Below are 12,262 nucleotides of genomic sequence, written 5' to 3'. Positions count from 1 at the left end.
AGGCCTATTTTCATTGCCTGGTCAAATAGGCATATGATCACTTCAGCAGAGATGGAAGAACAACATTCACTCACTAGTGTCTTAAGGTTCCATCATTTCTAAACCTTTCCCTTTCCTACTTGTATCAGAAGGCAGTAATTGATACAGGAAATGGTAGAACTCCTTGCACAGCATGGAGCAAGAAGGTGGCTCCATTGGTTATATCCATTTGCTTTTACGAGATGTGACATGTGTGCTGCTTAAGCATCTTAAAATCTTTAAAGGATCTGGACTACTGATCTTAAAAACACTGTACAGGTTAATGAGCTTTTAGACTGAAAAAAAAAAATCATTCAGGAGTTCTAAATCATATAGCAATGAATTGGACTAAGTTCTTACATATGTTGTTGAAACACCAGTAAGTAGTACCCCTTACTTTGGCACCTTAGAGGACTGCAGCAGGAGGAGGAGCGCAGGTAGGGTGTGCAAACTGCATTTGTTTTAAGAAACCTCAGAATATGAATAATTATATGTAAGCTTTTGCTTCTCCAATACAGTCCTTAGCACTGGCATTTTCTGGAGAGATATTATGAAAAAATGGGAAGTCAGAAGAAGAAATTTTCCTACTGATCGGCACCCCAAAGACTTGGAGCTTTTTCCAACTTGCAAGATAGCTCTGTAAGGAAGTCAGAGTAAGGTTCTAATTGTGTGAGACAGGGACTGAACTCAGTCCACTCCAAATCTGGGGGTTGTTAAGGTGGCGTAAATTCATCTTTCTACCCTCCTTTCTCCCTTGGCTGTACTTTCTGTGCTGCATCTCTAAGACAACACAGCTCAGGATTTGTCCTTTTCTATTCTTAGACAAGCCTGTTTGTTATTTTTTTCTTTTGATATTTTTTTCTTTTAAAATCTGAAAAATGAACTGAAACTTGATGTGCTTAATAGCTCTTTCTTTTTTTCAATATGATTTGCGTTACTTTAAGATTAGTATGTACTAGGAACTCAGCTAAGACCAGGAATAAACCACTTTGATGCAGTAGCTTATCCAACTCCATGTAGGACTGCAGATACACTTTGGCCATGACTTGAAACATTCCTGGTTTTTCAGGCCCAGCATTCTGTTGAGTTGAGCCTATCAGAGCCATTATAAATTCATAAGGCAAACACTAAGACAGATTAGATAAACAGCCAAATTTATATCTTCTCTTTTTTGTTTTTGTTTGAATTTGAGTTCTTGCAAACTCAGAAATTGCATAGGATGCCAGAATTTTGTTACAGAGATGAAAAGCAGGTCTATATCACTTTTTTTAGTTACCTCATTTCTATCTCATCTTCATGTGTTAATAGTTGATGACCGTTTTTGATACAGAAATACTTAACTGTTCAAACACAGATGTTTAATGCTACTGCTATCTACCTAATCTCTGTGGGTTTATTAAAATATATGTAATCATAAATGTCTGTTTTCCATCATAGTAGGGACTTTAAAGATATTTTGTCTTAATAAGCATTTTAAAATCATCTTTTTATTAACAGAAGTTTTCCTCTACTTTTATTTGAAGTCAGAGATGGGTAAAATCATGATACAAACATGAGCTTCCACTTATTGCAATAGAGCTAGAAATTCACCTGTAACAAGTTCAAAATGTCTGCAAAAGCGTGAAACATGCCATTCCTACAGCATATACTGCTCTGAAAAAAATTATGCTCACTGTTCCAAAAAAGTCTTCATCTTTGTCTTCATAATGATGTCATATATGCTTCATCTCTTCCACTGTCTTTATCAAAGAACTTCAATGAAATAATTATTTTTTTCTAAACACACTAATACTTGTGTAGAGATAATTTTTTACAGTCTATTAGTTCTGCATGAAATTTCATGTGAGGTGGCCTTGTATTCCCCTTCAAGTAAGAAAATAAAAAAGTAAATCTCAAATATAATATGAAATAAATCTAATAAAAGCATGGGTCCTAGCTGTTGCTGTAGTCCAAAGTTTTCACACATTCTGTAGGTTTTACAACCCAGAATTTATTCTGTGAAAGCTAAGGTGAGGAACTTGTCACTACTGAGGCTGCTTCAGTATTTCGTGTGAATGGTTTTGTTACTTTTTTTTTTTTTTAAATGAACACAAGTATTTTGATAATTTTAATTGTCAGCCTCAATACACTGACATGTTTCTGAATACATTTCTTTGCCCTTCCCTGAAATGGAAGGGAAAACTGTGGAAGGTTAATCTTACAATGCTAAGTGCCTTGAACTTCAAGTCATCTACCCATCTCAAACTTTTTGTTCCATCTAGCTTGATTTCCAGAAGAGTAAAGGAATAGAGATGAGATTAGTAATTCCAGTTTGGGAGAAGATAACATGTTTTGGAGGTTGAACCTCTGCTTGTTGGGTATGTTTATCTCCTTGGCTGTTGAAATTGTTATATTACTGCTTCAGTGTAGAGCTCCATTCTATACTCAACAGTGAATTAGCTGTAAAGGAAATACAGTTAGCTCTTACTAGTCCAGACAGAAACGGGATACCAGATTGTCTCTGATAACTGCATTGTCTGTCACTCGTAGGCACCACCAAGGCATCAAATGATTTATTTATGAGGACTGTTCCTGAGCTATCCGGTAGGTGTCATAGTAAGTCTTGTAATACGTACACTTTAGCTATAAGGATTAGTACTTAACATTTCTCATTTTCAGACCACTGTATGGGCTTTAATGCTAACGAAGAGTAGCTCCCGTTGATACTAATAACAAGAATTTTCACAGCTAATAGGCAGGGGAGGGGGTTTGTTTTGTTGTTCTGGTTTGGTTTGGTTTTTTTCCATTTGGGCATTGTGGCAATTTTGCTTCAGAAGTTTCTTGTACAGTGTTGTCTTGTGCAGATATACACTAAATCTTTGCACAGTTTACCCAGCCCTTGCTTTTGCTCAAAGAAAGAGTGCCACCATCTGGGTTTCCAGTTTTACTCCTTTCTTTGAGATCTGAGATCACACTCTGTAGCATTAGGACTTTGTTAGCTACTAAAAGGCATATTACAGATAGCCAGGATGCTGTTTGCTTTCTTAGAGGATTTTTAAAGAGGGTAGTTTTATCACAGCCAAAACAGCCATAGTTAAGAAAATAAATCTGTAAAATGGGGGGAAGAGATGGGAATGGCAACAAGAACGGAAGGTTGTCAGTTTTGAATGCATTCATTGAGTTATACTTGACCTTGGAAGCTTTAGTTAATAAAACACACGATAGCATTTTTAATTTTAAACTTTAATGCTATTTGTTATTATAAAGTGATCTCAATGTTAGAGCACAGAGTTTTAAAAGGATTTGTGTTGTATTTCTGACATCTGACACAGCCTGTGGATCAGAAGGCCTCTCAGTGCTTATGCCTTCAGGCTAGCTTGAAACAGATATTCTCAGGAGTGCATGATCCTGTTAGTCCACGTTGCAGTTCCACGCGCTTCGCACTGTCCACCATGCCAACCTTACCTGAAGACAAGGGACAATCAAAAGAGACACAACACAACAGTTCTCCTCCAGCCAAAGTAAGCACTCTTACGAAGGTGTTTTCTGACACCTGTTGGAAACCCGAGGCTGAAACCTGTTTGTGTATATTTAGGACTTTATAAAATAACATCTAATCATTGCTATGTATTAGTGTGCTTTGGTTAACTGATGACTCTATGAATGATCTTTCAGTTGATACTCTTAGAATTCTTCAAATATTTTATAGACTAAGGAATGAGAACTGAATTGCTCAAGTACTTGTTTAGCAATTTGATCTGGAGGCTTATATGTCTATCCCTTCTGAACCATTTGTATCAAAGCTGTCAAAAATATCCTTTGTAATGCTATGACAGAAAACTTTGACCTTTGAAAAAAGGACTTAGACTTATACTTTATAGCAGCCTTGAAAGATCTAGTATTGCCTTTACAGATATAGAAGATCCTGTGCAGTTCATGTGCGTGTGAAAGACAGAAGTCTGCTTTTTGGTTTGTAGTTTTTTCTCAGTGCTTTATTTGCCATAGTGGTATCTGAACATATACTGGAACTATACAAAGAGCAGGTGGGTGCTCCCTGGACATATTAATCATTTTGCTATTCAAGTTTGTGGCATCTATGTATTTTTACATGTTTTATTTGCAGAAAAATTTTTAAAAATCAATAAGAGATTATACTTCTCCCTTTTGAATCATTTATACTACTGATAAAATGTAATTTTATGTTCTAATAAAGTGGGCACTTTTTGGTTTGTTGGGATTTTTGTTTGGTTTTTTAAAAAAAAATTTAGCTTAGCTGAAGTAAAGAACCTTACTGTGATTATAAAATGACAGGTTATCCAGGTCATCCTGGTTTATGCAAACTGGTGTAGAGAAAAAATGGATTTATAATCTGGCACGTGATCAATTAAAAATGTATCACTGTCACTGGATTTGAGGACATTGTATTCTACACTTTAGGTGAAAACATCCGCTACTTTAATTTATTGATGGAAAATATTGTCAGCAGCGAGTCCTACATTGATTTGTCATGCATTCCATCTAAATTGCACATTGTGCTGAGTGTTAGTTTCCTGGCTTAAGATAAACACCCCAGATGGATGCAAGTTCATCAGACTATTTGCTAAGAACATATATTAGGTTAAGACGACTTTTTTTTTTGATTTACTCATATGGAGAGTCTTGTAGTACAAAAGATTTGCTGGATAAAACATACTCAAAGAGAAAAAAATATTAAAAGCTAGCAAACATCAATTAATCTAATCTTATGTTTGCTTGTCAAATGGGAGAAATGAAGAATTCCAATCATAAATCTGGAAAAAAAAATTAATATGTTATGCAAGCATTTTAGAAGTAGGTCTATAGTAATGTGATAGTTCATTAATTGGTTAACTGTGCAAAACACTGTGTTTTAGATCAATTGTTATTTTTAGCACAAAGTAACAGTGAAAGGATTTCAGCTGACACACTGCTCACGAGTCTATTAAAGTTGAGGGCTGCAACTAGCCAACACTGAGAATTTGATCTCGTTCATACCTATTATCACTCTTGGGTCTTGCTGCAGTCCAGTTCCACAGCATGACTCTGTAATAAGTAAAATAGCTTGTAGTGGGAGATAAGGACTTGCAAGCAAGGAAGGGGCATCAGAAGAAGCTAACAACTGGTGGACTTATTTTCTGCTGTTGAACAAAACCTTCCAAGACTGGAATCTCATCTGAAGTGTTGCCTGGTATCTAACAATTTCCTCATTCTGTTTCAGGAGACGCTTCCCCATCTTTTCCCTGCGTGCACAAATGCATGCACTTTCACAAAATGATTCTGAGAAAATGAACTTCATCACATGTAGCTTTTTGCTTACTTCAAGTATCTTTTACATGATGGGAAGACCTGGGTTGTATTTATCAAGTTCATTTGGGGAAAACAGATATGGTTTTCCATTTCAGGATTTCTTACGGCAGCCTGTGTTCACCATTATGACTAAACCTAAACAACACTAATCAAAGTATTTATTAGCTTTGTGTTCCCGACGGAAGTACATGTGAAACTGCCATTAACACAGATGTCAAGGCAGTTAGCCTAATTCGAAGAAATGTAGCCCCTTATTTGACATGTTGTCTGAATTAACAGTGTGTAGTTGAACTCTTAGTTTTTGTCCTGTCTTGTTACAGTAAGTATTGAAACATTTTAAGTGTTTTATACAGAATCATTTCTCCCACCAGAAATCACAGAACTTTGTAGTGAAATGTAATTTTTAGTAATTTCCATATTTTAATTTAATTAGATTTATTTCACATATAATATAATATTATAATATACTTTCACTGATACCCTTAAAAACTGATTTCAGGTTTTTAGTATTAAAAATAGAATTTCTATACATGTAATGCCTACCTGCAGCAAAGAAAATTGTCCTTACCAGTTTTGTTAAGATTTATAGTAGCCTATATATCTCCTTACACTGTCAGGACTGGTTGTGAGCTGCCGTCTTTCTCTTTTTCTAAATCAAAAATCCATATTTCTTTTTCCAGCTTTCTCCTCTCTTTGTGTCTTTGTGTGTGAACACTATTTTACTGACTCTTCTGACGGCTGAGGAAAAGTCTATCTCAGTTGTTCATAATGTTTCTTGTACACTGATTATTCCATTATTCAAGCTTCTGCATATATTTCTGTTATTCCTATTTAAATTTGTATGGTACTTTCATCAAATAACTGCATGTTACCAGCTTTGTTCTAAAGGAGGTGTCCTGTGTTTACTTTCTTCTCCGGTCTGTTTCAACTAGATGCAGTTATGATTGAATTTCATTATCTCACTTGCTAAACACTGAGCTCAGCCTGTCACTTAAACATCTAAAATTGAGCTTATTTAAAACCCCATTTCACTCAAATGACTCTTTTCTGAGATGTGTAACTTTTCTGAGGCCTTTCACATATGTGCCTGTTTCAGGACAAATTTGTTCTGAAATTCAGTGCAGACCCTTAATTTCTAAGAATACAGCCAAGTGGAAGAATTGGGGTTTTTGGGGGGTTTTTTGTTGTTTTGTCCCCCTTCCCCTTCCCCCCCCCCCCCAAAAAAAAAAAAAAAGCTTTAAAGAATTTAGATGGTGTACACTAAAGCTTTATCATCTGACTGACCTGGCAGGGTAGCTCTTTTAGCAGAGATTCTGTGCCCACATCCCCTCCCCATTCAAATCCATCCGAATTTGACTAGATTATAAAACTTCTAAAAATGCATTTTCTGTGTGCTTAGTGAAGGCTTGGTACAGCTTAACAGCCAGAATATCTGCAGATCCTATGCACCCTGAGTGCCCCTGAGCCTCTTGGATCTTCTGTTATGGACCAGACTGCATCTGCCATCCTCTCAGCCCTGCACAAGCCTCCCTGCAAGAGCAGATGGCACATGATCATCCTTGTAGAACAAGTGGATCAGTTTTCAGCTGAGTCATAGAGTCGGTTCTACCCTACATTTTTAAACGAGGAGGGCTTGAGACAAAAGGAAAGCACAGACTTAGTAGGAGGCAGTCACTGGTACTAGGAGATGAGACAGCTGTTGGGAATAGTTGAAGAGCAGACTTGTCTGGAAGCTAACACAGAAAGGGCACTTACAGGCAATGGGAGGGTGATGGAAAACTTTTGTATCATCTTTGTGCAGATGTACAACTGTGAGACAGCTTAAGCTTCCTGTTAAGGATTCTTTTCCAAGATCTGCATATAGCAGCCTGAGTACTCTTCAGTGTTTAAAGATTTCTTTTGATTCAAACCAGCTGGCCCTGCAAAGAGCTTCATGCTCTAACTCTTCTTGCCTCTCTCCTACACAAATGTACAGTAGGTTTGGACAGCAGGAGGCATGAGTTTTCACCTGTGCAGAGGTTGAACTGCTATAACTGTTGATCAAGATTTAAGTATTCTGCTTGACCTGAACTAGCCTTGGCTATGGCCTTTTTCTTTTATTTTTTTTTTTTTTTCATTTTAATGAGCTGTTAGAGTCCTAAAATGGACCTGAGTGACTTTAAGACTGATGTTACATCACTCAAAAGCTTTTGCTCTTTGGCAGCCATGGGATTAGTATAAACAATGTGCATGTGTACTCAGCTGCTTTGCCCTATGAACAGGACAGTCACCTGAATTCTTGTCATTGACTGTTAGACAAAATACATTGTTACCTAGTAACCTTATGATGATGCTAATTTCTCCACATGACAGCAGATGACTGAAATAATTATTCATTGATAGCCTTTGTTTCAGATAATTGCAATTATTTATTTTTCTCTGTTCTAAAATATTGACTTACTAAATAGTGAACTGTCAGATGCTTCATTCTGTAAATGCCTAAATTAGTGCTTTTATAACAGCTTTTTATTACCTGCCTACTTAATGAATATTACTAAAATAAATGTTATTCTGAATTCATTACACTTGTGTCAACCACTAGTGGGTAAATGTTCTTAAAAGAAGTAAGCAAAATTGGCAGCAAATGCGATTTCAGTGAAAGCAAAATGCTGCTTATAAAAATTAAATGTAACTGGCTTTGTACCATGGATAGCAAATATGCTCTTTTAGAAAATTCAGAAGCATCACTTCCTGGAGAGGTGGTTGATGCCCCAAGCCTGTCAGTATTTAAAAAGCATTTAGACAATTTCCTTAATTCCATGCTTTAACTTTTAGTCAGCCCTGGAGTGGTCAGGCAGTTGGAATAGATTATGACTGTAGGTCCCTTCCAACTGAGATATTCTATTATCTAATCCAAAGCCAACAGAAGTAAAAATTTCTTATGAAGCTTTGGAATGTAGTTTCAAGAAAAATTTAGACTCCAAATAACTAAATAAAATAAAATACTTGCACTTACCACTGCCTAGCAGAAGCAATTAGGATTTGAGAATTTACAAATTATTCTTTAAATTTTACAAGCTGATTGATGGCAGTCCCTGCCACTTTTGGGAAGCTTTCCCTCCAGCTATAAATACTCACACAGCTATGATATGTTCTGTCTATCTACTTCCCGCCCTCTGCAAGGTTTTATGTGAATCACTTTTTTCAACTTCTTGACTGACTGTAAATACCAAATTCTTTATGTAACCTTTCAACAGTACAGGGGTTGGGGTTTTTTTGGATGATTTTTTTTTAAATGGATATTAATATAGTACATGGAGTAAAGTAATCATTTTTTTTACTACATATGAGAAGAACATACAGTTCTTTATTCCAGCTTGATGTATCTCCATTTGAGATATCTCACAGGAAACAATATTCCTTCTTTTCAGCTGATTGGCATCATTGTGGTAGAAGGTGTGGAATTAAGTCCTTGGGACAAGTTCTCATGTTTTTTAAAAAGGCAAGCATACATTGATATTCAGTGCCAGTTTCTTTTATCACTTAAAGATTATATTGTATTTTATTAAATATTGCAGTTATATTTTATATTTTTTTTTTCTAATTAATGGGAGGGAAATCCCAAGTAGGATACTAACAAAATAACCTTATTATTTTCTGGTTTTTTGGATAGCATGTGTACACTTAATACTGCATTTATTCAAGCTTTCATTGCTCACTAGTTCTGTTTGAAGGTTTTGTGTGCCAAACTTAGCCCTGGGGTTATACATAGCTGCTTTTCACTCTTGCATTCAGCTTGTAGGTTCACTACATGCTGTACATCTACTTCAGCAGAGGAATGGTTTTCTGTGAAAAATCAATTTGTCTGCCATTTTAAAGCTTTCTCAATAGTTCCATGCTTGTTGAATTTCTTATGTGTATTAAAAATTTATAAAGAAAACAGATATTCCAGGTCTCCATCATATCTTTTCAGCAATTTAAGTATAGGCCTCTAATTCATACTAGTTTTATCAAATAAGAGCTAATTCTCATTTTATTCAGTCATTTTCTCTTTTAGCTAAATCGAGCAATACACATTATTTTCCACATAGAGCATCAATATTCAGTGTTTTGAATTTCTGTTTAACTGCATTTTTATATTTGTCACAAACCATTCAGGACACTACTGTTGAAGGGACAACATGCAGTACACCTTCTATTGTTCTTCCAGAGAATGCTGTTACGCCAGATGTAGAAATTGATAAAAATCTGGTTAACAGGTACTATATAATACATTACCAATCTATGCATAAATTGTACAGTAATTCTAGGAGCTGTGTTTCTAAAATATTGCTTTGAAATGTATATTCTAAATGCAGCAAAAACCCGATGTTCTTAAAAACAATGTTTGCATGATCCTTAAATTATTAAAGTGTGTTTTAATGAAGAAGGAAGGTTTTGGCAAAAGATGGACTGGCAATGTATGACAGTTTGTATAATAAGGCTTATTTGTAAGGGCAAAAAATTTCCAAGAAAGGCTTATGGTCATAAAAATACTTCGCAATTTCTCCTAATAGCTTTTACAAATTTTTAATTTATTTTTTTTACTTAGCATTTTATAATTTTATGAACTGCTAAAATGCTTCTTCTTTTGATAGATGTAGCATATTAAATATATCTTTCTGAATAAATCTACCTTCCAGTCCTGTGCATATTTCTTGATATTGACTTAAAATACATACTGTTTTATACAATTAAAGGTGATGCTGGTGAAGCTACTGTTATTGTATATTGTTTCTTTCCTTACAAAAGTTGTTGGTATTCTGATATTGCTGTCTAACTTTGTTTCTTAAAATAATCTTCTGAAATATTAGAGTAGCATGATATAATTAGCCAGCATCTTAAAAATTTTCTTCTAAAGCCAGTTAAGATATACTCAGTTCTTTTAAACTCCTGAGTTGAAAGCATTGGAAATTGAGTTACTGGATTATTATTTTTTTTTCTATCTAAAACCAGATGCAACAAGTGTAGGCTTCTCTTCCAGCATTCTTCTTTCCTTCTGTCCCTTGTAGCTGTTCCGTCCTCCTTACTGTTTCAGTGAAGCTGCGAAATATACTTTTGTAGCACCTGGAAACTGGGACAGGACCACGTTCGTGATCTTGTGAAATAAAATAGATATCAGTTGAAAATTCAAGTAGATAATGCTTCTAAGCTAGACAATTGGACAACATAAATGTCTGTCTCAAATTCTATATAGTACAGTGAGTCCTGAAGCAGATACTTGGGCCTGTTCAGGTTGACAGAGCAAGAATACCAGCTTGAGGTTAAGCATATGTGAAAGTAAGCTGTTGAATGGAAATAATAATCCTGTTTGAAGTTGAAAACTTCAGTTAAGTTTTGAGTTGAATTAAGGTTATTTTCAGTCTTCTGATAAAGCATACTTCTTGACCTGGGATTCTTAATTTATTGACCTGCCATTAGACTCAAAATGTGGGGGAAAAAACTAGTCGGAAGGTATTGATCATAAATCTATACTATAATTTGCTTGTATTTTTAAAGTGTACTTCTCTGAACTTCAAGATTATTTAAGATTCAGAATTACAATGTAGCCCTTTAAAAGTAGCGTTATTTACTGGATCAGCATTTAATTTTCTGCAGTCATTTGAGACTTTCACCTGATTTTCAATCTAGAAAGTTCCTGTATTGCTATAATAAGAGTATCAGTGTGGGAGCCTAAGAAATTATTTCAGTCCTAAAACTTAGTTTAGGAAGCAGTAACAATTTACAAAGACTAATTTTTTTTTTTTTCAATATGCCATATTTACATGAGTTTTAAGTCATTTAAGTGAACTAAAGAAACTTAGTTTTTTCTGGGGAATCAAAAGTTCACAGTGCATGAAGTTATCAGTGAATGTTGGAACACCTTTGTGAGAGCGATTTCTGTAATTTTTCTTCCTTCTGCAATCTTGCTCCATTTTGCAGTTTGGAGATGAGAGGAATTGCAATAAAACCTTTCTGTTTTCATTTGTTATTGATCAAAGAAAAGTGCTTTCTTTTTAATGTTAATTTTTTATAGGGAAGTGGAACTCTTCTTTTGGTGGCATACTCCCATAATTTTTTTGTTCTTTTCTCTCTAGACCTCGTAGTCCTCATAGGAGACATTCTAACCGTGCCACTAGGAGTCCAGCAAGTTCATTGACTTCTGTTGGTAAGGAGTGATTATTCATTTAGGCTAGCATGTTTTCTCAGAAAATGTGACATGCAATAAAGACCTAAATATAGAGTCTGGCTGTGTTAACTACAGCTTTTTTTTTCCTGTGCATACTGTCTCTAATGTATGCACAGGGAACACTGCTAGCATGTTGAATTGTAGTCATGAGTTTAAGATCATAAGTGGGTTGCATGCAGATAGATCCAGGAAAATATGCATACTATTAGTTTCATAAAGTTGTTAGATTAGTGTGTTAGCTTAACATTTTTAGAAGGCTGAAGACATACGTTCTTAATATTCTTGTTGTATGCAAAATACTGTTCAGTAATACTGGTTTTGTTATTTTTAAACAACTGGAATTCTTTTAGCAAGGAGCTTAACAGACACTTAAGTCTCGTTAGTCTGGCACTCGTATCAAATTAAACTTTAAAGGAAAACTGGCTATCCAGGGAGAGATTTTCTTCTTTTCTTCACTTTCTAATGAGTCTCTTACTACATAATTAGTTCTGTAAATTTTCTAGTAGCTACCTGTGGAGTAAATTGTTATTTGAGGGGACTAATGGTGCAGATGTGGGTTTGTGAGTGCTACAAACTTGAGATAAATGCTCATCCTGTTAAGTCAGTAGCAAAGCTCCTATCAGTTCTTAGTATTGGTGTGTTTGCATTTGGATTGTTACTTGTCTCCATTTATATATTTACTGTAAAGTAAAAGTTGAACAGAATTGATAAAATGTTTATACTATTGCATGTAAAGGATGAGGGAATAAGTGT

At 35.2% G+C, this 12,262-nt stretch overlaps 1 protein-coding gene across 1 annotated transcript in view; it reads left to right on the top strand.

The window, feature by feature from the left end:
- Positions 1 to 3,449: 3,449 nt before the first annotated feature.
- IRAG1 (inositol 1,4,5-triphosphate receptor associated 1) overlaps positions 3,450 to 12,262 on the top strand; it is a 33,518-nt gene continuing 24,705 nt past the window's right edge. Inside the window, exons 1-3 of the mRNA XM_010174464.1 lie at positions 3,450 to 3,518; positions 9,460 to 9,560; positions 11,418 to 11,488. Coding sequence (XP_010172766.1) covers positions 3,450 to 3,518; positions 9,460 to 9,560; positions 11,418 to 11,488 — 241 coding nt within the window. The remainder of the gene's footprint in view (positions 3,519 to 9,459; positions 9,561 to 11,417; positions 11,489 to 12,262) is intronic.

Source organism: Antrostomus carolinensis, unplaced genomic scaffold (genome assembly GCF_000700745.2).
Source record: "Antrostomus carolinensis isolate BGI_N321 unplaced genomic scaffold, ASM70074v2 scaffold17888, whole genome shotgun sequence".
NCBI classification, from domain to species: Eukaryota; Metazoa; Chordata; class Aves; order Caprimulgiformes; family Caprimulgidae; genus Antrostomus; species Antrostomus carolinensis.
Note: the sequence above shows the minus strand (reverse complement) of the source record. Positions and strands in the feature narration are given on the sequence as shown.